Here is a 27,288-nt window from a genome sequence, read left to right as displayed (position 1 = left end):
AAAGAGGTGTCTTCCTCCATGGGAAAAGGAAGGGACGCATGCGCCTGATGGAAGTTGACCTTCACTCACAAAACTCATGAACTATTCATTGATATCCTGAGGAAAACAGGGTCCAGGCAAACATCTCTGGAGGGAATAGAGGACAATTTCATTGAATCTATGGTTTAGAATCGGAAAGCCTGCGGCAGGGCATGGTGGCTCACGCCTGTAATCCCAACACTTTGAGAGGCCCAGACAGGAGGATCACCTGAGCCTTAGAGTTCCACACCACCCTGGGCAACATAGCGAGACCCCATCTATTAAAAAAAAATTAAATTAATACAAATAAATAAAAAGAATCAGAAGGCCCAGATTACAGTCCCAGTGCTACCATTTGGCAGTGTGTGGCTGCAAATTACTCAGCCTCTGTGTCTTACATTCCTCATCTGTTAAACAGAAGTAATGTTTCCAAGGGGTTATAAGAATATCATTCCATTCATATATATATATATATATATATATATATATATATATATATATATATATATAATTTTTTTTTAACCTAGGCCTTTTTTTGATTAATTGCAAAAAGGGGCCAGGCATGGTGGCTCATGCCTGTAATCCCAATACTTTAAAAGGCCAAGGTGGATCACTTGAGGTCAGGAGTTCGAGGCCAACCTATCCAACATGGTGACACGCCTGTAGTCCCAGCACTTTGGGAGGCCGAGGCAGAAGGGTCACTTCAGGCCAGGAGTTCAGTATCAGCAGCCTGGGCAACATAGCAATAACTTGTCTCGTTTTATTTTTTATTTTTTTACTATTTTTTTTTTAAACAGAGTCTCGCTTTGTTGCCCAGGCTGGAGTGCAGTGGCTCAATCTCAGCTCACTACAACATCGCCTCCTGAGTTCAAGTGATTCTCCTGTCTCAGCCTCCCGAGTAGCTGGGATTACAGGCACTTGCCACCAGGCCCGGTTAATTTTTGTATTTTTAGTAGAGATAGGGTTTCACCATGTTGGACAGGCTGGTCTCAAATTCCTGACGTCAAATGATCCACCGGCCTTGGCCTCCCAAAATGGTGGGATTACAGGCATGAGCCACTGCACTTGGCCTCATTTCGTTCAATTTTAACAAAACATTTCATGAACTAAATACCAGACACTGTACTAGGCTGGGGATAGAGAAATAAATGAAATACAGTTCTTGTCTCTGTGGAGCTCCCAGGCTGATCAGGCAGATAGGCCTGTAAACAAATGAAGAAAGAAGACCAATCTAATAGAAAAATTGGCAAAAGTCACAAATAGGCAATTAAAAAAAAAAAAAAAATCAACTGGCTGCTAAATGTGAAAAATGCTCAGTGTCACTAGTAATTTTTATTGATAAATAACCTCTTTATTCTATTAATACCAAACTGATGGTAACTACCTTGTAAGTGAATTAATATGTAAAATATTTCAAGTAGGCCGGGCACCGTGGCTCAGGCCTGTAATCCCAGTACTTTGGGAGGCCAAGGCGGGAGGATCACCTGAGGTCAGGAGTTCGAGACCAGCCTGCCCAACATGGTGGATTCCTGTCTCTACTAAAAATACAAAAATTAGCCGAGCGTGGTGGTGGGCACCTATAGTCCCAGCTACGTGGTAGGCTGATGCAGGAGAATTTCTTGAACCTGAGAGGCGGAGGTTGCAGTGAGCCAAGATCGTGCCACTGTATTCCAACCTGGGCAACAGAGTAAAACACTGTCTCAAAAAAAAAAAATACTTCAAGTAGCTCCATTTCTTTTTTAGTTAATTAATAAAAGATGTGAGAATGTTATTACATTGAAAAATTTGTTCAAAATTACCTGTATTCAATATCAGCATTACTTCCACTTCCAAGTGTCTGGATTCATATGTGTATGTTGAATCTCATTTACTATTTACTTTTTGTCCTTAATAAACTTTATTGAGTTTATGTGCATGAATTTATGTTATAATTTATGTACAATAACTACATTATTTTTTGAGATGGAGCGTTGCTCTGTCACCCAGGCTGGAGTGCAGTGGCACGACCTCAGCTCAGTGCAACCTCTGCCTCCCTGATTCAAGCGATTCTCCTGCCTCAGCCTCCCGAGTAGCTGGGATTACAGGTGCCCACTACCACGCCCGGCTAATTTTTGTATTTTTAGTAGAGACAGATTTCACCATGTTGGCCAGGCTAGTCTTGAACTCCTGACCTCAGGTGATCCACCTGCCTTGGCCTCCCAAAGTGCTGGGATTATAGGCGTGAGCCGCCACGCCCAGCCTGTACAATAACTGCATTCTTTAAAGTGTCCGATTTGATGAATGTGACAGACGTATACACCTGTGAACCACTACCACCATTAAGATACAGAACAGGGTGAGTGCAGTAGCTCATGCCTGTATTCCCAGCACTTTGGGAAGCCGAGGCAGAAGGATTGCTTGAGGCCAGGAGTTCAATATCAGCAGCCTGGGCAACATAGCGATAACTTGTCTCATTTTATTATTTATTTATTTATTTTTATTTTATTTTATTTATTTTTATTTTATTTTATTTATTTTATTTTGAGACTGAGTCTTGCTCTGTCACCCAGGCTGGAGTACACTGGTATGATCTCGGCTCACCTGAACCTCCGCCTTCTGGGTTCAAGCGATTCTTTTGCCTCAGCCTCCCAAGTAGCTGGGACTACAGGCATGCACCATCGCGCCTGGCTAATTTTTGTATTTTTAATAAGGACGGGGTTTCACCATGTTGGCCAGGCTGGTCTTGAAATCCTGACCTCGTGATTCGCCCCCCTCGGCCTCCCAAAGTGCTGGGATACAGGCATGAGCCACCAAGCCTGGCCCCTTGTCTCAATTAAAAAAAAAAAAAAAAAAAGCAAAACATTTTGTCACCCTCAGAAGTTTCCAAGTGCCCTTTAAAGTCCATCTCTCCTTCTCTGTCTCACCCCAGGCAACAACTGCCCTGCTTTTGGGAACTATAGATTAATTTGCATTTCTAGAATGGCAAATAAATAGCATCATACAGGATTTTTGGTAGGGAGGGGGGCCTTTTCTTGTCTGGCTTCATTCTTGCAGCATGATGATTTGACAGTCATCTATGTTGTTGTGCATATAACTAACCTGTTCATTTTTATTGCTGAGAAATATTCCACTGCATGGTTAGTTCTCACTGTTTATTTACTCTCTTGTTGATGGACACTTGGGTTGTTTCCATTTTTGGGTTTTTGTTTTGTTGTTTTTTGGTTTTGGTTTTTGTCATTGCTGTTTTTGAGACAGGGTCACTCCTCTGTCATCCAGGCTGGAGTGCATGGCATGACCACAGCTCAGGCTCCCAGGCTCAAGCAATGCTCCCACCTCAGCCTCCAGAAGAGCTGAAACTACAGGCTCATGCCACCATGACTGGCTAATTTTTACAATTTTTTCTGTAAAGACAGGGTCTCCCTATGTTGCCTGGGCTCAAGTGATTTTCCTGCCTTGCCCTCCCAAACTATTGGGATTACAGGCGTGAGCCTCTTCTTTTCCACCTGGCCTCTTCTTTTCTAATATTATGAATATTCTGCTATGAACATTTGTACACAAGTCTTTATGTGGGTTGTTTTCATTTCTCTGGGGTAAATATCTAGTAGTGGAATGACTGGATCATATGGTGTTTACGTTTTCAAGAAACTGCCAAACCGTTTTCCAAAGTGGTTTAACATTTTACATTTCCAATAGCCGTGTATACCACTCCAGTTGCTCCACATCCACAAACTTAGGAAAAGATGGACTGTTCTATAGCCATGGTAACAAGTAGTAGCTACCTGTGGTGGACAGAATGGCCCCTGAGGGTAATAACTTTTGACCCCACCTCCTGGTGTTCTCACTCTTGTGTGATCCTCTTGTGTGTGGTCATGATGTTTGATTTGCTTCTAATCGATTGTGTATGTATAGGTGATAAGAAACACATGATGTTGTTACATAAGATTACATGTTACATCACCATTCCCCTCATCTTGCTGGAGCCTCTCTCTCTTGCCGGCTGTGAGTAAGCGAGTGGCCATGTTGGAGAGCTCCACATGATAAGGAACTGCAAGTACCATCTAGTCACCTACCTCTGGGCCTCCAGCTGACAGCCAGTGAAAAAAAAAAAAAGCTCTTCTGTCCAGCAATCAAAAGGAACTGAATTCTGCTAACAACCAGGCACATAGGAAGCAGATTCTTCCCCAGTAGAGCCTTCAGATGAAACCCATCCTTGGCCCACACCTTTACTGCAGCCTGTGAGATGCTAAGTAGATGGCCCAGAGAAACTGTACTTAGGTTCCTAACCCACCAAGACTGTAAGATAATACAGGTGTGTTGTTTTAAGCCACAGAGTTTGTGGTAATATTCATGGTAATATAGTAGTAGAAAACTAATATATTACTAGAACTCATTTGAAATCTGTTCAGCTGGGCGCAGTGGCTCACACTGGTAATCCCAGCACTTTGGGAGGCCAAGTAGGGAGGATCATTGGAGCTCAGGAATTCAAGACCAGCTTGGGGATTGTGGTGAAACCCCATCTCTATGAAAAGTTCAAAAATTAGCTGAGCGTGAAGGTATGTGCCTGTAGTCCCAGCTACTTGGTTCAGGTGGGAGGATCACCTGAACCCAGGAAGTCAAGGCTGAAGTGAGCCGTGATTGCACCACTGCATTCAGGCTAAATGACAGAGCCAGACCCTGTCTCAAAAAAAAAAAATAAAGAAAATAAGCAGAAAAAAGAAATCTGTTTGATCAGTTATGACAGCTCACCTCAGTGAACCCCCTTTTGCAAACCAAACAATCAGGATCTGCCCCTTCACTTCTGAAAATCAATCATTCAGGAGTTTGAGTCCTGCCTGGGCAATATAGAAAGACATTGTCAAAAGAGGCTGGGCACAATGGCTCACGCCTGCGATCCCAGACCGAGGTGGGTAGGTCGCCTGAGGTCAGGAGCTTGAGACCAGCCTGGCCAACATGGTGAAACCCCATCTCTACTAAAAATACACAAATTAGCCAGGCATGGTGGCACGCATCTGTAGTCCCAGCTACACAGGAGGCTGAGGCAGGAGAATCACTTGAACCCAGGAGGCAGACGTTGCAGTCAACCAAGATCACGCCACTACACGCCAACCTGGGTAACAGAGTGAGACTCCGTCTAAAAATAAAAACATAAAAAAGAAGACAGACATTGTCAAAAGAGAAGAAAGAGAAATAATAATAGGAAAGTTATAGAAAACTATTCATGCCAAAAAATGCAATACAGCCTCGTTTAGGTTAAAAAATACATTTTAAAAATATTTATTTTTAGTAATTTGCATTTTCCAGATTTCTGCAATGATGTATAACTTTTATAATATGGTGGTGAGGGTGTGAAGCATCACATTTTGTGTGTGTGTGTGTGTTTTTTAATTCCCGTTTCTTATTTGTGATTGGGGTGAAATATCAGAAGGTCGGCTTGGCAGTCACTGTAGGAGTAGAAAGTAGCCATTCATATTTCCCTACCAGCTGGTTGACCCCACTGAGGCCCCTGCCTGGATCTTAGGATTCAGGCCTCTCCACTTGTCAGTCCAGCTCTCAGGCTTTACACACGATCTCCTCATCCAGTCTACCCCATGCACCAGCACCAATTTCACCCTCCTAAGACACCACTGTCATCTTGCTGCCCCCTGCTGCAGTGCTCTCAATAGCTCCTACAGCCTCCCTATACCCTTTATACCCTTCTATTCCAGGACTCCAGAGCCTGATTCAGTGTACATCTCAGATCTTTCTCAGGGATCCCCCACAACACACCTCTTCATCTTTTCAGCTAAGGCCATCACCATTTCCCTCATGCCATGCTCCTTCCAGCCTCTGCTACTCTCCCTTCCAGCAACACCCTTCTCTCCCTACTCCTTCACATCTCTACCTAACAGTTGTGAGGCAGGAGGTGGGACTGGACTCAGGAAGGTGAACTCTACTCTGGAGGCAGGGCTTAGACACCAGACCAAATTCAGGACCAGTTAAACAGATCTGGCACAGGCTGGGCACAGTGGCTCACGCCTGTAATCCTTACACTTTGGGAGGCTGACGCAGGCAGATTGCCTGAGCTCAGGAGTTCAAGACCGCCCTGGCAACATGGCGAAACCCTGTCTCTACTAAAATACAAAAATTAGCCGGTGTGATGGTGTGTGCCTGTAGTCCCAGCTACTTGGGAGGCCGAGGCATGAGAATCGCTTGAACATGGGAGGCGGAGGTTGCAGTGAGCCAAGATCGTACCAATACACTCCAGCCTGGGCGACAAAGTGAGGTTCCATCTCAAAAAAAAACCAGGTCCAGGGCAGAAGCAGCTTTCCATAAGACACACCCACCAGTGTGCCATGTCACTTTACCATTGCCTTGGCAACACCCAGATATTAACACCCCTTTCCATGGCAATAACTTGATGGCCTGAAAATTACTACCTCATCCTAGAAATTTCTATATAACCACCCCTTAATTTGCATATAATTAAAAGTGGCTGTAAATATGAGTGCAGCTCTGCCTCTGAGCTGTGACTTTGGGCACACTACCCCTGAGTAGCCCTGCTCCACGAGGAGCAGCACCTCTGCTGCTCTGTGCACTGCTGCTTGCTGGCTACCACCACCAGCTTGCCCTGGAATTCTTTCTTGGATGAAGCCAAGAACCCGCCTGGGCTAAGCCCCAGTTTAAGGTTTGCCTGACTGTCCTGCATCAGTCCTAGCTCTCCTTCAAGGCCTACCTCAAATCCCCTTTCTTTCATGAAAGTTTCTCATAGGTTTCATCCCAGCCCACACCCCTGGCTGCAAATGGCCTTAAAAATCTGAACAACAGGCCGGGCGCGGTGGCTCAAGCCTGTAATCCCAGCACTTTGGGAGGCCCAGATGGGCGGATCGCAAGGTCAGGAGATCGAGACCATCCTGGCTAACCTGGTGAAACCCCGTCTCTACTAAAAAAAAATACAAAACACTAGCCGGGCGAGGTGGCGGGCGCCTGTAGTCCCAGCTACTTGGGAGGCTGAGGCAGGAGAATGGCGTGAACCCGGGAGGCGGAGCTTGCAGTGAGCTGAGATCCGGCCACTGCACTCCAGCCTGGGCGACAGAGCAAGACTCCGTCTCAAAAAAAAAAAAAAAATCTGAACAACATTTGAAAATTCTGAGTAATGGGCAACCAGGCAGTCTGACTTACGAGGCCTGGCCAGCTCTTCTTCATCATGAGGCCCCCTACCTGTGCCTTCCTGCCTAATTCCAGCAGCCTTCACTTCAGTCCTCACTGAACCTGCAGACAGACCACTCCCGGAGGCAGGGACAGATGCCATCTCCCACCTCTGTGAGCCTCAACTAACAACTCCTTGTTGGCCCTTCTCTTCTATAATGATTGACACCAAGAATGTCCACTACCTTGGGGCTGTGATTTCATCTGGTAATATCAATTTTTTTTTTTTTTTTTTTTGAGACGGAGTCTTACTCTGTCACCCAGGCTGGAGTGCAGTGGCGTGATCTCAGCTCACTGCAGCCTCCACCTCCCAGGTTCAAGCAATTCTTCTACCTCAGCCTCCCAAGTACCTGGGATTACAGATGCACACCACCATGACCGGCTAATTTATGTATTTTTAGTAGAGACGGGGTTTTGGCATGTTGGTCAGGCTGGTCTCAAACTCCTGGCCTCATGTGATCTGCCCGCATCAGCCTCCCAAAGTGCTGGGATTATAGGCGTGGGGCACTGCGCCCAGCCTGAGAGGTAAATTTTTTGAAAGGTAAGCTTTAGTGGAACAATCCTGAAGAACAACAGAAGAGGAATAGCAGGTTACCAGTAAGATGTCAGCCAATTTGTTCCAGCCACTTTTGAATCCATGTCCTATAATCTAAAATTTAGTTCTCTTTCCCTAAGCTGAGCGCTTTCTATCATGTCAGTATCTATGTTATGAAGAAAAGGAGACTTAGGTGAGATGTATGTATTTATCACAACTGCTGCATCAATTGCCTAGGACTTCAACAGCTTCATGGAAGTCTGGGAAATGTTCATGCATAAGGTTATTGCCTTAGCTGACTGAAAATTGCCCCATACAGTGGTACATACCAACCCTTAGTGAGGCCTTTTAAAGAACAAACAGGTTGAAAAATGGGTTAAAGTAAGCAAATACAGCATCTGTCTTTAGAGCTATCAACTCAGGAATTCTCTCAATTATGAAATCTTGCAGAGAAGTTATTTTTCTTTCTCAAAATCCAGATAATGACAATATTCCTTACTCCAGATCAGGCATTTTTTCATCATCACTGCCTTGTGAATGATCGTCTGCTCCATCTGCTAAATCTACATCTTCTTCACCACCCATATTGTTCACCATCTCAGAGAAATGATCAAAATCAGACATGGCTTCATCTGAATCATCTTCCCAGTCTTTCCAATGATTGGAGTCCACACTCAGCTAGTTAAGCTTTGCCCTTTGTTTTGTTAACCTTGGCCATGACTGGCCACATTTTCCTTTTTGTAAACAAATAAAATTGATCTGTCCATTCTTTTATGCTTGAAGTCATTTGGATCAATACAGTGAAAAATATCGATTTCAAATAAATGCTTAAAATGGTCACTTCCAAGAAGTGGCTGTACGAGGGCTTCTGCACGGCTAGCAGAGCAGCGGTCCCGACCACAGTGCATGCCCTGAGCTCTCCGCTTCCCCTACCTGCCCGTGAGGTGACAGCAGTGCCACAAGCAGCCCACAGCAGGGTGGAACACCCACATCGACAACCTCGTGGTGGAAGGGACCTGTAGGACGCAGCCATCGTGGGCTACAAGGACTTGCCTTCCATCCAGGCCACCATCCCTGGGAAAACCTTTGTCAACATCTGGCCAACTGAGGCTGATGTCCTGATTGGCAAAGACTGGTCAAGTTTTTTTGCGAATGGAGTGACACTTGGGGGCCAGAAATGTTCTGTGATCCGAAACCCACTGCTGCAGGATGGAGAACTGACCCATCTTTGTACCAAGACCAGCGATGGAGCTCCCACCTTCAATGTCACTATTACCATGACTGTCAGGACGCTAGAGTTGCGGGCAGTCAGGGACCCCCAACGGAGGGACTGGCTGGAGCTACGGCAGAGGAACATAAATTGTCAATATTTCATTTTAATATGGACATTTATCAGTTCCCAAATAATACTTTTCTAATTTCTTATGCCTGTCTTTATTTAATCTCTTAATCCTGTTATCTTCATAAGCTGAGGATGTATGTCACCTCAGGACCACTGTGATAATTGTGTTAACTGTACAAATTGATTGTAAAACATGTGTTTGAACAATATGAAGTCAGTGCACCTTGAAAAAGAACAGAATAATAGTGATTTTTAGGGAAAAAGGAAAGACAACCATAAGGTCTGACTGCCTGTGGGGTCAGGCAAAAGAGCCATATTTTCGGGCCGGGCGCGGTGGCTCAAGCCTGTAATCCCAGCACTTTGGGAGGCTGAGGCGGGCGGATCACAAGGTCAGGAGATCGAGACCACAGTGAAACCCCGTCTCTACTAAAAATACAAAAAATTAGCCGGGGGCAGTGGCGGGCGCCTGTAGTCCCAGCTACTCAGGAGGCTGAGGCAGGAGAATGGCGGGAACCCGGGAGGCGGAGCTTGCAGTGAGCCAAGATCGCGCCACTGCACTCCAGCCTGGGCAACAGCGTGAGACTCCGTCTCAAAAAAAAAAAAAAAAAAAGAGCCATATTTTCCTTCTTGCAGAGAGCCTATAAACAGATGTGCGAGTAGGGAAGATATCGCTAAATTCTTTTCCTAGCAAGGAATATTAATATTAATATTAATGCTCTGGGAAACTAATGCATTCCTGGGGGAAGATCTATAAATGGCCGCTCTGGGAATGTCTGTCTTGTGCAGTTGAGATAAGGACTGAGATACGCCCTGGTCTCCTGCAGTACCCTCAGGCTTACTAGGGTGGGGAAAAACTCCACTCTGGTAAATTTGTAGTCAGACCAGTTCTCTGCTCTCAGACCCTGTTTTCTGTTGTTTAAGATGTTTATCAAGACAATACGTGCATCGCTGAACATAGACCCTTATCTGTAGTTCTGCTTTTGCCTTTCTCCTTGTGATCTTTGTGGGACCCTTATCAGTAGTTCTGCTTTTGCCCTTTGTCCTGTTCTCTCAGAAGCATGTGATCTTTGTTAGACCCTTATTAGTAGTTCTGCTTTTTGCCCTTTGAAGCATGTGATCTTTGCACCTACTCCCTGTTCTTGCACCCTCTCCCCTTTTTGAAACCCTTAATAAAAACTTGCCGGTTTGAGGCTCAGGCGGGCATCATGGTCCTACCAATATGTGATGCCACCCCCAGCAGCCCAGCTATAATATTCGTCTCTTTATACTGTCTCTCTTTATTTCTCAGCCGGCCGACACTTATGGAAAATATAATGTATGTTGAAATATTGGGGGTGGGTTCCCCCAATATCTGGTGTGCCAATGTGGTTTTCTTTTTCCTAAGTGCATGTGGGAACCCGATTCCCTTTCATAGGTGCAGAGAAACATTCATCGATCCAGTCCACAGAAAGGCTTGTTTGGCCCCCTGATGATTGGTGAGTTGTCTGTGTATTGTCCAGGGTAACTATGGGTCACACACAGTCTAAACATTATGCTTATCTCTGCTATATTAAACTCCTGTTAAAACCGGGGCAGGGGGAGTTCAGGTACCCATGGAAAACATGGGCACCCTATTCAGGGTGGTGGAAGAACACTGTCCTTGGTTTTCCGAAAAGGGAATGTTAGATATGGAATTATGGGATCGTGTTGGTGCAAAATTCTGGGAACTGGTCCTGATAGGAAATTATGTTCCCATCACTGTTTGGGGTGACTGGGCCTTGGTATGTGCCATCCTAATGTAATACCAATCCCGTGACCCCCTGCAGTTACCACAGTTTTCTGAATCTGGAGACCTTCCACCTTTTCCTCAGCTTTCCTCTCCCGCTTGGCCTTCACTATCTGCTCAGCCTCTCTCTCCCTTCGTCTGCTCCTCCCCACCTGAGGATATTGAAGATTCAATATCTAACTCTGGTGACTTTGGCTTAACGTCACCCCCTGATGATCTTATTTCTTTTTAGCTTCGTAAGCTGAGGATGTTTGTCACCTCAGGACCACTGTGATAATTGTGTTAACTGTACAAATTGATTATAAAATATAGGTGTTTGAACAATATGAAATCGGTGCACCTTGAAAAAGAACAGAATAATAGCAATTTTTAGGGAACACGGGAAGACAAACGTAAGGTCTGACTGCCTGTGGGATCGGGCAAAAAAAGCCATATTTTCCTTCTTGCAGAAAGGCTATAAATGGACGTGCAAGTAGGGAAGATATCACTAAATTCTTTTCGTAGCAAGGAATATTAATATTAATATCCTGGGAAAGGAATGCGTTCCTGGGGGGAGGTCTATAAACAGCCGCTCTGGGAATGTCTGCCTTGTGCAATTGAGATAAGGACTGAGATACGCCTGGTCTCAGTTTGAGATACGCCTGAGGGTACTCCCTCAGGCTTACTAGGGTGGGGAAAAACTGCACCCTGGTAAATTTGTGGTCAGATCGGTTCTCTGCTCTCAAACCCTGTTTTCTGGTGTTTAAGATGTTTATCAAGACAATACGTGCACCGCTGAATGTAGACCCTTATCTGTAGTTCTGCTTTTGCCCTTTGCCTTATGATCTTTGTTGGACCCTTATCAGTAGTTCTTTTGCCCTTTGTTTTGTTCCCTCAGAAGCATGTGATCTTTGTTAGACCCTTATTAGTAGTTCTACTTTTTGCCCTTTGAAGCATGTGATCTTTGTACCTACTCCCTGTTCTTACACCCCCTCCCCTTTTTGAAATCCTTAATAGGCTGGGCGTGGTGGCTCATGCCTGTAATCCCAGCACTTTGGGAGGCCAAGTTGGGTAGATCACGAGTTCAGGAGATCAAGACCATCCTGGCTAAGACAGTGAAACCCCGTTTCTACTAATAATACAAAAAAATTAGCCAGGCGTGGTGGCGGGCACCTGTGGTCCCAGCTACTCGGGAGTCTGAGGCAGGAGATTGGCATGAACCCAGGATACTGAGCTTGCAGTGAGCCGAGATTGCGCCACTGCACTCCAGCCTGGGTGACAGAGCAAGACTCTGTCTCAAAAAAAAAAAAAAAAAAAAAAAAAATAGAAAAGAAGAAAAAGTAACCCATAATAAAAACTTGCTGGTTTGAGGCTCAGGCAGGCATCATGGTCCTACCAATATGTGATGCCACCCCTGGTGGCCCAGCAGTTAAATTCCTCTTTATACTGTCTCTCTTTATTTCTCAGCCAGCCAACAGTTATGGAAAATAGAAATAACCTATGCTGAAATATTGGGGGCATGTTCCCCCAATATCTCGCATGCCAACATAGTTTTCTTTTTCCTAAGTGCATGTGGGAACACAATTCCCTTTGGAAGGTGCGGAGAAACGTTCATCAGTCCGGTCCACAGAAACACTTGTTTGGCTCCCTGAAGACTGGTGAATTGTCTGTGTATTGTGCGGGGTAACTATGGGTCACGCAGAGTCTAAACATTATGCTTATCTCTGCTATATTAAACTCCTGTTAAAACAGGGGGGAGTTCGGGTACCCTTGGAAAATATGGTCACCCTATTCAGAGCGCTGGAAGAACACTGTCCTTGGTTTCCTGAAAAGAGAACGTTAGATGTGGAACTATGGGATCATATTGGTGCAAAATTCCAGGAACTGGTCCTGACAGGATATTATGTTCCCATCACTGTTTGGGGTGACTGGGCCTTGGTACATGCCATCCTAATGACATACCAATCCCGTGACCCCCTGCAGTTACCACAGTTTTCTGAATCTGGAGACATTCCACCTTTTCCTCAGCTTTCCTCTCCCGCTCGGCCTTCGCTATCTGCTCAGCCTCTCTCTCCCTTCATCTGCTCCTCCCCCACCTGAGGATATTGAAGATTCAATATCTAACTCCGGTGACTTTGGCTTAACGTCACCCTCTGATGATCTTATTTCTTTTCATGAAGAGCCGGTACTTGTAGCTCCCGTGGCCCCTACTCGGACAGCCCGGGACCATATCTATGCTAACTCTTCACTCTTCAAACCTTTACAGCCTTTGCCTCTGGAGCCGTCTAATGACTCCAGGACTAAACTACAATTTACCTGTAATTCTGCAGGCCCTTCCCTGTCCATTGCAGCCCCTCACCCTCCTGTCATTTCGGTCCCTCAGCCGGTCACTTTGCCATCCACTCAACCTGCTTCTCTGTACCAATCTTCACACATGGATACACCTGCCACTCTTGTTGCACAGGATTGGGCAATAATCACTGGTATGCTTCTGCCTCTTCTCCTCCTCCAAAGCCCATTTCTCATGCTGTCATACCGGTCTGACCTCCTCAACCTCAGTTCCCCTTATCTACACATACTTTTCCTGTCACTTCTATGCCGACTCCATCTCATGTGCCTGTTCTTGAAACTTCCATGCTACACTTATTACTCCAAAACAAAAAAGCAAGTAGATTAGAGGCGTGGTCTTATCCGGTCATGCTGGAACCTTGCAATGCTCAAGGGGTACAAATGGGTTGATATGCACCACTCTATCTTACCTTTTTAAAAGAATTCAAGAATGCTTGTACTCAGTATGGTCCTACTTCTCCATATATTAAAATGGTATTACAGACTGTTTGTACTGAGGTCATTTTGCTTCCTTTAGACTGGGACCTTTTGGCAAAATCTCTTCTAACTCCATCTCAGCATTTACAATTCCGTCCCTGGTGGTCAGAGGAGGCCCGTCTGCAGGCTCAGCTAAATCGGGCTGATGGCATTCTAGTTACTCAGGCTCGGCTCACAGGCTCCAATAATAACTCTGACACTACCGCCCAATTAGGCTTTGATGCTCTCACCACAGAACAAGTAACAAAGTTGTGTATGAGAGCTTGGGTAAATTACACATCCCAGGCCAAGGTCCTGTTTCTTTTACTACTGTTAAACAGGGTCACAATGAATTATATCCTGATTATTTGGCTAAATTACAAGATGCTGTTGAAAAATCTGTCTCTGATGAGCACGCTCAAGGTATTCTTCTTTGTGTGTTAGCTTTTGAGAATGCGAACCACGAGTGTAAAATGGCCATGCGTTCTGTCCAACGACAAAGTTTACATGATCACGAGGTGTTGCCTGCATATATTAAAGCTTGTGAAGGCATTGGATTGGAGACCCACAAAGCTATTCTGTGGGCACGGACCATGAAGGATTGCAGTCAAACTGACTCGACTGATTCTTTCCTTGGAGCCTGCTGTAATTGTGGTCAACTTGGTCATACTCGAAAAAATTGCACTGTTAGAAACTTAAAGGCGGCCAAACCGGCTCAAAAAACACAGCCAAATGCTCCTGCTACTGTTTGTCCTCATTGTCATAAAGGTAAACATTGGGCAAGTACTTGCCACTCTTAAGTCTGATATAGATGGAAATTCCTTGCCACAGAACCAGGGAAATGGGAAGCGGGGCCAGTCCCAGCCCCCAATATCAAATGGGACACCTCAGACTCAGATCAATGTTGTGTTCCCGCTTCAAGCGGTCCCAACGCAGCCCCCAGCAAAAATAAATTTACCTACAGCCAACCCAGATGGGTCCCAGCCTCTTCTGTCTCAGTACAATGCTTGTCCACCTCCACAGTTGGGGGCGGGACAGTCGATCTCTGCAGTACAGTTCCTCTAAATTTACTACCTAATTCTTTGCCTTTAATTCCCAGACCAATACCTGGGAACCTGGAACAATCATAACATGGGGAAGAGGGTATGCTTGTGTTTCACCTGGAGATCATCAGTCCCCTGTCTTGGTGCCCACTAGAAGACTTAAACTTTGTGTGAATGCTGACAGTAAAAACCACAGGGAAGAGACGTCTGCATCAGAGAACACCCTCATACCTGGTGAAGTCTGTGCCGACTCCTCAGAAACCGGCACGCCAAATCAAAAAGGGTCTTGTTCAATCCTTCCTAAAGGCAACAGAGACCCCTCTAACTAATCCCACTTCTAATTCCCTTTCTTTTTCTCCTTATGAACCTAAAAATCTCACCATTTCTATTAGCCTGAAAATAACATCCCCCTGTTCTTCTATTCATCCTTCAGCATGGATCTTGCTTACAATAGGTTTTATTTAATAATTCTGGCCGGGTGCAGTGGCTCACGCCTGTGTTCCCAGCACTTTGGGAGGCCGAGGTGGGCGGATCACAAGGTCAGCAGATCGAGACCATCCTGGCTAGCACGGTGAAACCGCGTCTCTACTAAAAATACAAAAAATTAGCTGGGCGTGGTGGCGGGCGCCTGTAGTCCCTGCTACTCGGCAGGCTGAGGCAGGAGAATGGTGTGAACCTGGGAGGCAGAGCTGGCAGTGAGCAGAGATCGCGCCACTGCACTCCAGCGTGGGCGACAGAGCGAGACTCCGTCTCAAACAAACAAACAAACAAAAAATCTCCTCCTTATACTTTCTGTCTCACCAGTTTCCCCTCACACTTATTTACCTGCTACACAAAATTATTCTTATTGGGCTTATGTGCCTTTCCTCCACTTATTTGACCTCTCACCTGGATGGATGATCCTTTGGAAATATACTAATGATAGTGTGTGGATATCTGGAGCTACAGATGACCATTGCCCCGCTCAACCAGGAAAAGAAGGCACTGCATTTAATGTTACTGTGGGTTATAGATACCCTCCTCTGTGCCTCGGACATGTACCTGCTTGTATCCATCTGGAACTCAAGTCTGGGCTGCTTACCTGCTGAAGAGATCAGCCACAGGGGAATGGGAACATTTGGTCTCCAGCCTCTCCCTTTCTCCTTTAAGACAAATGAAAGGGGGAGTAATAGGAGATACCCCATACTTTCAATATAAACCTGTAGGAAAACCATGTCCTAAAAATTTTGAGGGCCCATCTAAAACTTTAATTAGGGAAGGTTGTGTTAATTCACATGCAGTAGTATTAAAAAATGACTCATATGGTTTAGTAATAAACTGGGCACCAAAGGGCTATTTGACAAACAGTTGCTTCTCTGGCAGAAGGGAATGCCTGGAGGCTACTTGTTTTATTTCTTATTGGGAGGACAAGGATCATCATCCTACTTTGCATAGGAAGTTCAGCTTGTTCTGTCCCTTAAAATAGGAAGATAAGGGCATTACCCCCCGCCCCCACCGCCAAGGCCTCGTATGATGTTCCCATTCTGAGCCCAGAACATGCAGAACTTTGGAAATTGGCTATTGCCATGTCCCAGACTACAAGTATGGGAAGGGAAAACTTTTCTGTCCGTTGTCCCCACTACCACCCCTCACAACCGTGATTCTGAACCCCATGATAAATTCCCTTTGAACCCTTTTCCCCTTTTTGATGCCAATCCTCCTTTATGGGACTCTGATTGGCATTATGATAATTCTTCTTGACCCAAGTATGCCCCTCTACCTCTTCAGCATCCCCGGGCACCTCGGATTGCTTCTTTATGGCAGAGAATATCGGGCGTTGCCACAGCCACTCCTCTCTCTCAGTATCAACATAGATTCAAACATTCTGTTTTGTTTACCTCCAGCCTGACTATTCCTATACAGAGTTGTGTTAAGCCTCCTTACATGCTGTTAGTGGGAAATATCAAAATTTGGATGAACAATCAAACTGCCCAATGCATTAATTATCATTTATACACTTGTGTTAACTCCTGTTTTGACTTTAGGAAAAGTGTAATGTTGGTTCAAGCTCAAGAAGGAATCTGGATACCAGTAACTTTACCCAGACCTTGGGAATCTTCCCCCTCAGTACATTTAATTAATGAAGTATTACAACTAATTTTCAAAAGATCTAAGAGATTTGTTTTCACTTTAATTGCTGTGATCATGGGCCTAATTACAGTCACTGCACTGGCCATCACTGCCAGAGTGGCATTACACCAATCTATTCAAGTGACTCATTTTGTTAATGATTGGCAAGCCAATTCCATCCAAATGAGGAATTCTCAACAAGGCATTGATCAAAAATTAGCTGGTCAAATTAATGATTAAGACAGTCTGTTATTTGGCTTGGGGATCAGCTAATGAGTCTCGAACATCACATGCAAATGCAATGTGATTGGAACACTTCTGATATCTGTATCACACCATATTCCTACAATGAGACTGATCATTCATGGGAAATAGTCAAAAGACACCTTCTGGGTAGATAATTTATCCTTGGACATAACTAAAGAAACAAATTTTTGAAGCCTCTCAAGCTCATTTATCCGTTATGCCTGGAGCTGTGGCGTTAGATCAGGTGGCAGAAAGTCTTTCTAGACCAAACTCCGTGACTTGGATTAAGTCTATTGGGGGCTCCACTGTAGTAAATTTTGGAATCATGTTTCTCTGTTTAATGGGCTTGTTTTTAGTGTGTCAGATTAGTCAAAGAATCCTGTGTCAAAACCGAGAGAATGAACAGCCTTCATCGCCATGGCACATTTATACAAAAAGAAAGGGAGAGATGTTGCGGGAAGTCAGGGACCCTGAATGGAGGGACCAGCTGGAGCCACGGCCAAGGAACATACATTGTGAAGATTTCATTTTGATATGGACATTTATCAGTTCCCAAATAATACTTTTCTAATTTCTTATGTCTGTGTTTACTTTAATCTCTTAATCCTGTTATCTTTGTAAGCTGAGGATGTATGTCACCTCAGGACCACTGTGATAATTGTGTTAACTTTACAAATTAATTGTAAAACATGTGTGTTTGAACAATATGAAATTGGTGCACCATTGAAAAAGAACAGAATAATAGCGATTTTTAGGGAACAAGGGAAGATAACCATAAGGTCTGACTGCCTGTGGGGTCGGGCAAAAAGAGCCATATTTTCCTTCTTGCAGAGAGCCTATAAACGTATGAGTAGGGAAGATATTGCTAAATTCTTTTCCCAGCGAGGAATAGTAATATTAGTACCCTGGGAAAGGAATGCATTCCTTGGGGGAGGTCTATAAACAGCCGCTCTGGGAATATCTGTCTTGTGCAGTTGAGATAAGGACTGAGATACGCCCTGGTCTCCTGCAGTACCCTAAGGCCTACTAGGGTGGGGAAAATCTCCGCCCTGGTAAATTTGTGGTCAGACCGGTTCTCTGCTCTCAAACCCTGTTTTCTGGTGTTTAAGATGTTTATCAAGACAATACGTGCACTGCTGAACATAGACCTTTATCAGTAGTTCTGCTTTTGCCCTTTGCATTGTGATCTTTGTTGGACCCTCATCAGTAGTTCTGCTTTTGCCCTTTGTTTTGTTCCCTCAGAAGCATGTGATCTTTGTTAGACCCTTATTAGTAGTTCTGCTTTTTGCCCTTTGAAGCATGTGATCTTTGTACCTACTCCCTGTTCTTACACCCCCTCCCCTTTTTGAAACCCTTAATAAAAACTTGCCAGTTTGAGGCTCAGGCGGGCATCATGGTCCTACTGATATGTGATGCCACCCCCGGCAGCCCAGCTGTAAAGTTCCTCTCTTTATACTGTCTCTCTTATTTCTCAGCTGGCCAACACTTATAGAAAGAACCTATGTTGAAATATTGGGGGTGGTTCCCCCAATACGCTAGTCCTGCTGATGAGCAAAGAAGGTGTTGACAAGTTTGATCAACAAGGAATGTTATGAAACAGCCTCCCACCTCTGGCGTTCCCAGTACTGACCTCATCTGTCCCTTCCCCTCCACTGCTCCCCACAGCTTTGCACCCCTTTTGTTCCCATACACACATATAACATTTTTATTTTGGGGGCCATTACCCCACACCCCTTATTGCTGCCAAAACCACATGGCCTTGAGGGCCAGGGCTGGATGGACAGTCACGCCACTGCACACCAGCCTGGTGACAGAGCAAGACTCTGTCTCAAAAAAAAAAAAAAGAACACATAAAAGACCTTTGACAGTCCCTGCTACTCGTGACCCTCCTGACTCTGTCATCTGTCCAGTGATTTTGATTTTGCAACATGGAAAGTTTCAAGCCTTGATTCCTGAGCCCAGATACCATTTGCACTCTGGGGTCATTCAAGCATGGGGAGCTCCTCAGAGGGGGGTCAACTGACCTCCCTTACCTAGCTCCTCCTCCGGAGGTTTGCCCTGGAGTTGAGCCAGCCCTTGAGGAGACCTTCACTCCTGCTTCTCTCCCTTCTGGAAATGAGCTCAGGCCTGGCTGGGCTCCAGGATAATCTTTGCACAAGGCAAGAGATAACACAAAGTCAAGGTGAAGATCAGGGTAGCCCTTTAAAAGGCCTCCTTGTACCCTAGAGTTGCCACAGCTCTTCTACTCCACCACTGTCTATCTTGCCTGCTGACACCCAGCCACCATGTGGGAGCTTGTGGCTCTCTTGCTGCTCACCCTAGCCTATTTATTTTGGCCCAAGAGAAGGTGCCCTGGTGCCAAGTATCCTAAGAGCCTCCTGTCCCTGCCCCTGGTGGGCAGCCTGCCATTCCTCCCCAGACATGGCCATATGCATAACAACTTTTTCAAGCTGCAGAAAAAATATGGCCCCATCTATTCCGTTCGTATGGGCACCAAGACTACAGTGATTGTTGGCCACCACCAGCTGGCCAAGGAGGTGCTTATTAAGAAGGGCAAGGACTTCTCTGGGCGGCCTCAAGTGGTAAGTGGTGTCTATCTCCTCCCTGCCCCCTTCACCACCCCCTGCGATTGTTCAGGTCTTCAGACCATGCCTAGAATGGTGCTTCCAGCTCCAACAACCTGTAATTCTTCCCAAAGTAGACTAGTGGGGTGATGTGAAGGGAGTGAACCTTCAGACCCCCACCCAGCCTCTAAATGAGGCAGGAAGAATTAAAGGAAAGTCTCCTCTACCAGGCTGCCCAGGAGGTGGGATGGGAAGACCGCAGTGGTCTGAGGGGTCAAGGAGTCCTCACTCCACTGACCTCTCTGGGCCTAGACTTCTCTAATGGACTGAGCAGGTGCATGTACAGCACTTAACCTAGCACCCAGCACAGTAAGTGCCCCTTATACAACCAGGATTCATGTTACTCTTCGTGGAAAATGGCGGCAGTGATTACTGTCCTCCATGAAAGCTGCTGGGGAGAAGTAGCCTTGCTGTTGCAGGCTGGGATTGCTGGTTTCCTGATGCCATTTCCAGCTGCTCTAGCTCACAGGGGCAGTGATCTACAATAACGTTTCAGGGTTGCTGATGAGCCTCCTACTGAGCTTGCTGTCATGCTCCCCGGCCAGGAGGGGTACTGATCATCCAGAAACACTGCCAGTGCCCCCAGCCCAGCACCCTGCTGCTGAGAACTGCCTTGAACACCCCAGTAGGGCCCCCAGTCTCTCAGCTTTTTTTTTTTTTTTTTTTTTTTTGAGACAGAGTCTCTCTCTGTCGCCCAGGTTGGAGTGCAGTGTCACAATCTCAGCTCACTGCAACCTCTGCCTCCCAGGTTCAAGTGATTCTCCTGCCTCAGCCTCCCGAGTACCTGGGACTATAGGAGCATGCCACCACGCCAGCTAATTTTTTGTATTTTTAGTAGAGATGGGGTTTCACCGTGTTAGCCAGGATGGTCTCAAACTCCTGATCTCATGATCCCCCCACCTCAGCCTCTCAAAGCGCTGGGATTACAGGCATGAGCCACTGCGCCCCACCAGCCTGTCAGCTTTGATCAAGCCAAGGGTTGGTCTATTTTTCCTTGGACCAATCAGCCAGGTCTGCTGAGCAACTACCTGGCTCCCACCTCTGCTGGCTTCCTCCCCGGGGCAGAGAAGATGGAGGAGGCTAGTCATGGGGATCTTCGGGGTCAGGAGATGGAAAAGGGAGGCTTTGGACCCTTATGCTTTTGGGGGCACCTCTAGGAGGCAGGGGCTCGGCCCAAGTCCAGACTGTGTAGACAAAACATCTGTACTCTCCAAATGTGGGCTTGTGGCTAGGTATGCAGGCTTGCAATGGAAGGGTAAACCCGAGTGAGGTGAGCGGTGCCTTTAGCTCACCTGAGGGCTCAGGGAAAAGCAGAGACCTGTGCAGTCCTCAGCCTCTACAATCCCGCCTGCTCCCTACCATCTGGATAGGCATAGTTTAGAGAGTTTATCCCATCCAGAGTTGCCTTCCTCTGGTCAGAAACTGATGAGCAAAAAGAAGCCCAGAGGGCACCCTGTCAGTGAACAGAAGCCCAGTGCTGCCGCATTCTAATTAAGGGTTCTTTCTCTCTCCCCGATCTACTGTGTTTCTGATGGAATTGGGAGTAGGAGGCCTTAGGGTCTGTCCTACGAAGCCCTTGGAGTCATGGTGGAGTGCAGTGGGGCTGTGCCCCATGGAAGTCAGCAGGCCAGGTACCTGCCTTCTCCCCCAGGAAGGAGAGCAGGGACCAGAGGTGCACGGGCAAGGGTGGGGTGGATGGTGTGTGATTCCTATAGCCTCGCTTGCTCTCCAAAGACAACTCTAGACATCCTGTCCAACAATCGTAAGGGTATTGCCTTTGCTGACTACGGCGCACATTGGCAGCTGCATCGAAGGCTGGCGATGGCCACCTTTGCCCTGTTCAAGGATGGCGATCAGAAGCTGGAGAAGATCAGTGAGTGCCAAGACTGGCCCCTGGGGCTAGGGCTGCATCCCACAGGAACTGCTGGAGGGAGAGGAGGGTTGGGCAGGGGTAAGGGTTAGGACTAGAGCGCAATGCAGCCTTTTCTTGGCTACTGCTGCCATCTAGTGGCCATCTGCTATCTGTCCCCTGCTCCTGTTAAGAGCAACTGGTAGAGAGAGGGGGTGATGGCGCTGATCCATTTCCCACCCTCATGCCCCTCTCTCCCTTCAGTTTGTCAGGAAATCAGTACATTGTGTGATATGCTGGCCACCCACAACGGACAGACCATAGACATCTCCTTTCCTGTCTTCGTGGCGATAACCAATGTCATCTCCTTGATCTGCTTCAACATCTCCTACAAGAATGGGGACCCTGAGTTGAAGATCGTACATAATTACAATGAAGGCATCATAGACAGCCTGGGCAAGGAGAGCCTGGTGGACCTATTCCCCTGGTTGAAGGTGAGCATGATGCCACACCCTGCCTTCAGGTTTTAGTAGACCCTGACAGTGTCCCCAGTCTTCCTTCCTTTTTACTTCCCCGCTCCAGCCGCAGTGACCCATCTTTTTCCTATCTCTGCCACCTCTACGTCCTCTGCCACTTAAAACCTTTGCCACTTCTCTGCAGAGATAGATTTAGCCTTTTAATTATGCACCTTAGTACTCCAGATAATGACCTTCATTTCTTTTCCAATGACCATGTGCCAGTATGAAGCATTCTATAAGCATTCATCACTGAATTCCCCGTGGAGGTCGGTTGTATTATCCCCATTGTGCAGGTGAGAAGCAGGCTTAGCGAGCTTGTCTGAGGCTTCAGGCTCAGGTCTTCAGGGCTGGGCACACAGCAGAGTCAGCGCTTGATGTTTGATTGAATGGGGAAGGAGAGGTGGAGACCACGCCCTCCTCCCCTGTTTAGAATTGTCTTCATTGTCATGATGAACCCGTTCTGTGTCCCCATCTTGCCTTCCATTCTGGCTGAAGGTCAGGGGTGGAGTAGGAACTTCCAGAGACAGAAAGCTAAGATCTGCCTCCAGGAGAGACTCTGGCAGCCGGAGAAGCAAAATGGAAGAAGGGTGGATTTAACATTTCTTTTTACTTCCCAGGTTTTCCCCAACAAAACTCTGGAAAAATTAAAGAGGCATGTTAAAACACGAAATGATCTGCTGACTAAAATATTTGAAAATTACAAGGTAGGTGATACAGCAGAAGAGAATATGAGTTAGGCTAAAAGTAATTACGAGAGCAGGGTGGGGTCCATTCTACACGCTGTAGGAGCTTCAAAACCTAGTAGAACCTGGCACATAGTAGGTGTACAATAAAAACTGACTTAAGGGCCGGGTGCGGTGGCTCACGCCTGTAATCCCAACACTGTGGGAGGCCGAAGTGGGCAGATCAATTGAGGTCAGGAGTTCGAGACCAGCCTGGCCAATATGCTGAAACCCCGTCTCTACTAAAAATACAAAAACTAGGCCAGGCAAGATGGCTCATGCCTGTAATCCCAGAACTTTGGGAAGCCAAGGTGGGTGGATCACTTGAAGTCGGGAGTTCGAGACCAGCCTGACCAACATGGAGAAACCCCGTCTCTACTAAAAATACAAAATTAGCCAGGTGTGGTGGCGCATACCTATAATCCCAGCTACTCGGCAGGCTGAGGCAAGAGAATCACTTGAACCCGGGAGGCAGAGGTTGCAGTGAGCAGAGATCATGCCATTGCACTCCAGCCTGGGTAACAAAAGTGAAATTCCTTCTCCAAAAAAAAATAAATAAATACAAAAACTAGTTGGGCATGGTGGTGCATACCTGTAGTCCCACCTGCTCGGGAGGCTGAGACAGGAGAATTGCTTGAACCCGGGAAGCAGAGGTTGTAGTGAGCTGAGATCATGCTATTGCACTCCAGCCTGGGCATTGCACCAAGATTGTCTCAAAAAAAAAAAAAAAAAAAACTGACTTAAGGAGTTGGGATGGAAAAGTGAGGAATTACGAATTGAAGAGGATCCTAGAAGAGACCTAACCTCTCCACCAAATTCGAAGAGGGCCCAGGGCTGCCTCCCACCTCCACAAGCTCGTAGGCCCTGCCCAGACTCGCTCCGCTTCTAAGTGGAAGGAGCCTTGTTATCTCTAGTCAGGGACAGAGTATGGCAGGAGTGTCACAAATGGGGCTCCTTCCTTATTAATGTCTCCCAACCTCACCCAACTCAGGAGAAATTCCACAGCGACTCTATCACCAACATGCTGGACGTACTGATGCAAGCCAAGATGAATTCAGATAATGGCAACGCTGGCCCAGATCAAGACTCAGAGCTGCTTTCAGATAACCACATTCTCACCACCATAGGGGACATCTTTGGGGCTGGCGTGGAGACCACCACCTCTGTGGTGAAATGGATCGTGGCCTTCCTGCTGCACAATCCTCAGGTGTGCTTCCCCCTCATCAATCCCAGACCCCAGGCAGCCCAACCTCTGGGCTGCAGACAGAGGGAGAGCCAATTCCCTCAGGCTTTCTGTGCAGGAAGACTAGGCCTGCCCTGCCCCTTACCCAAGCAGTAGTTGGCTTTGACCCCAGAGTAGAGCTGCCCTATCTTCTGGAAGCTGGGCCTGGGCCCCAGAGCCACTACTGGGAAGGGACTGGACAGGCTCTTCTGGATGTCACAGTTGGATTCTTCTCCAAGCCCTTGCTTCTCCTGGACTTACACACACTAGTCACCTCCAACTTACTGTGGTCTTCAGGTGAAGAAGAAGCTCTACGAGGAGATTGACCAGAATGTGGGTTTCAGCCGCACACCAACCATCAGTGACCGTAACCGTCTCCTCCTGCTGGAGGCCACCATCCGAGAGGTGCTTCGCATCAGGCCCGTGGCCCCTATGCTCATCCCCCACAAGGCCAACGTTGACTCCAGGTGTGCCTGCCCTCCCAGCGACATCTAGCCCCATGATGCATTCAACACAGCTTGCCAGCCCACCTGGTTCTCCCCACCCCCGGCCCCTGCTGGCCAACCTAAAGTCAGTCAGCCATCAACTGCTAAAAACATCCTGCCAGCCGGGCGTAGTGGCTCACACCTGTAATTCCAACACTTTGGGAGGCCGAGGCAGATGGATCATGAGGTCAGGAGTTCAAGACCAGCCTGACCAATATGGTGAAACCCCTTCTCTACTAAAAATCCAAAAATTAGCCACGCGCGGTGGCATGCGCCTGTAGTCCCAGCTACTTGGGAGACTGAGGCAGGATAATCGCTTGAACCCGGGAGGCGGAAGTTGCAGTAAGCCAAGACCGCGCCACTGCACTCCAGCCTGGGTGACAGAGCAAGACTCTGTCTCAAAATAAATAAATACATAAATAAAATAAAAATCATCCTGCCCTCAGCCCTGTGGCTCCATGTCTCTACCACCTACATGCACGCACTGACTCATCCACAGATCTGCCTGACTTCCCGGAGGAGCTTCCTGCTGCCCTCGGAGACATGAGGTCTGGGATGAAAGACTGGGAGCTCCATGCTCCAACCAGCTGCAGCGCGCACATAACATGCGCCGCAGCTCCAAACGCACACCCACATCCACTGCCAGACACCAAAGTCCACAGACACAGGTGTTCAGACATAAGCTGTCAGGAGGGAAGGGCTGGAGAAGGGATGGATTTAGATTTGAGCTGGCAGAAGCTGAGGAAAAGGTGAGTGAGTGGGAACGAGGGAGTAAAGGGCACTTTCCCCACGGTGGAGGAATGAGGGGGCATGAGGCTGAGCAGGGAAGGGAGGATAACGTCCCAGACCCACTTTTCCTCTTCCTCTCTGGAGCAGCATCGGTGAGTTTGCTGTGGACAAGGGCACACACGTTATCATCAATCTGTGGGCGCTGCATCACAATGAGAAGGAGTGGCACCAGCCGGACCAGTTCATGCCTGGTGAGTCCCTGTCCTGTCCTGCATCCTGGGCCGCACAGCCAGCCTGGACTCTGCTCCACCACCCCAGTACCCCTTCACCTCTGCCAAGCTTGCTACTAGAAAACTCTTGGCCCCAACAATACATACCTGTTGACACCCTCATCCTGCCATAGACTTACCCAAACTCTTCACAGCTGGGTTTCCCACACTCTTCCAACCAACTGCAAATGCACCCTCCAAGAAGCCCTCTACGCCTCTGTTTGCCATTAAGTCTGTCCCTTCTCCCCTTGGGTGGTGGTATTTTCATAGGTTAATTCCACCTCTTTTCCATCTTTCCTGAATATTTCATTTCCTCTGTGTCATTAAGGGCTACCTGAGAGCAGGGCTGTATCTCTCCCCAGGCGGGGGTTCCCCCACAATAAGGCTACATCCTCAGATGGGGGTTCCCTGGGCAGGGCCATGTCTCCCCCTCAGCCAGGGCAGAACCATGCCTCTCCTCCCTCCTGCCCTAGCCCCTGGCTGATGCCACTCCTTGCCTGCAGAGCGTTTCTTGAATCCAGCGGGGACCCAGCTTATCTCACCATCATTAAGCTACTTGCCCTTCGGAGCAGGACCTCGCTCCTGTATAGGTGAGATCCTGGCCCGCCAGGAGCTCTTCCTCATCATGGCCTGGCTGCTGCAGAGGTTCGACCTGGAGGTGCCAGATGATGGGCAGCTGCCCTCCCTGGAAGGCAACCCAAAGGTGGTCTTTCTGATCGACTCTTTCAAAGTGAAGATCAAGGTGCGCCAGGCCTGGAGGGAAGCCCAGGCTGAGGGTAGCACCTAAAGGCTGTAACTCACAGCCCCTGTCCACCCTGTGTGGCCCCACAACACCGATTTAGAGATGCAACCCCCCACCCGTTCTCCGCCATTCTTCCCTGCTCCCAGCCCACTCCGCCTTCTTTTTCAGCCTGTGGCAATGCCAGTGATGTGCATAAAGTTTTTTTGTTTTCCATAAGGTCCCTGAGTAGTTCATTTATGTATTCATTTGCTCACTCATTCTTTCAACACAGATTTTATTGAGCACCTATTATGTGCCATTCACTGTCTCAGGACACTCGAGCTCCATGGTCTCTGAAGCTTACATTCTAGTGAAGGCTAACACGTGAATAAGTTCAGAGACTCATAAGTGCTTTGAAGTCAATCACAATTTGTGTGATGTCATGAGAAAATGGCAGAGGCAGTGGATGGCTACTTTGAACAAGGGGTCAGGAAAAGTGTTGCATGCTGAGAGAGAAGCAGGTGAAAAGGCCTCCAGCTGGGAGACGTCAGCATGGCCAGTGAAGGGGAGAGTGGGCCCTGATGAGGTCAAAGTGGGACATAGTGGTCCATTCCCACTGTAGCTGGGATTACAGGAGGCCAGGAGGGAGGTTGGGTTTTATTCTAATTATGACAGGAAGTCACTGGAGGATTTTAAGTATGTAAGTGGAACAATCTGTTTTTTTTGTTTTTGTTTTTGTTTGAGATGGAGTTTCGCTCTTGTTGCCCAGGCTGGAGTGCAATGGCACGATCTTGGCTCACTGCAAACCCTACCTCCTGAGTTCAAGTGATTCTCCTGCCTCAGCCTCCCGAATAGCTGGGATTACAGGCGCGTGCCACCACGCCCGGCTAATTTTGTATTCTTAGTAGAGACAAGGTTTTGCCATGTTGGTCAGGCTGGCCTCGAACTCCTCATCTCAGGTAATCCACCCATCTCAGCCTCCCAAAGTGCTGGGATTATAGACATGAGCCACCGCCCCCAGCCTGTTTTTTGTTTTGTTTTTGGGGGGGTTGTTTGTTTTGTTTTATTTTTTGAGTGACCTCATCCTTCCCTGGAGTAAACACTGCCAGGTAAGGGCTTCTACAGCTGTCTTCTGCAGCAGCG

General features: G+C 47.2%; 1 protein-coding gene, 1 long non-coding RNA gene and 1 pseudogene across 2 annotated transcripts; 2 read left to right on the top strand and 1 right to left on the bottom strand.

Annotated features, from left to right (window-relative positions):
- Nucleotides 1–8,550: 8,550 nt before the first annotated feature.
- On the top strand, nt 8,551–18,778 carry LOC144331449 (profilin-1-like; annotated as a pseudogene).
- Nucleotides 18,779–19,285: 507 nt separating this feature from the next.
- Nucleotides 19,286–26,211, top strand: CYP17A1 (cytochrome P450 family 17 subfamily A member 1; the record flags this gene model as incomplete). Its single annotated transcript, NM_001040232.1, is given in 8 exon segments — nt 19,286–19,588; nt 21,365–21,503; nt 21,744–21,973; nt 22,615–22,701; nt 23,711–23,926; nt 24,239–24,408; nt 25,303–25,406; nt 25,928–26,211. Coding segments are annotated over 8 exon segments (1,527 nt in total). The 5' UTR covers nt 19,286–19,291.
- On the bottom strand, nt 22,145–26,132 carry LOC144331308 (uncharacterized). The gene is made up of 4 exons (XR_013398358.1): nt 25,967–26,132; nt 24,227–25,316; nt 23,312–23,431; nt 22,145–22,553 (listed from the first exon to the last, which is right to left on the bottom strand). It is a non-coding gene; the product is annotated as an uncharacterized LOC144331308 (long non-coding RNA).
- Nucleotides 26,212–27,288: the final 1,077 nt, after the last annotated feature.

This window comes from Macaca mulatta, chromosome 9 (assembly GCF_049350105.2).
Source record: "Macaca mulatta isolate MMU2019108-1 chromosome 9, T2T-MMU8v2.0, whole genome shotgun sequence".
Taxonomy (NCBI): domain Eukaryota; kingdom Metazoa; phylum Chordata; class Mammalia; order Primates; family Cercopithecidae; genus Macaca; species Macaca mulatta.
The sequence above is the reverse complement of the archived record's forward strand: the minus strand, read 5'-3'. Positions and strand labels throughout refer to the sequence as shown.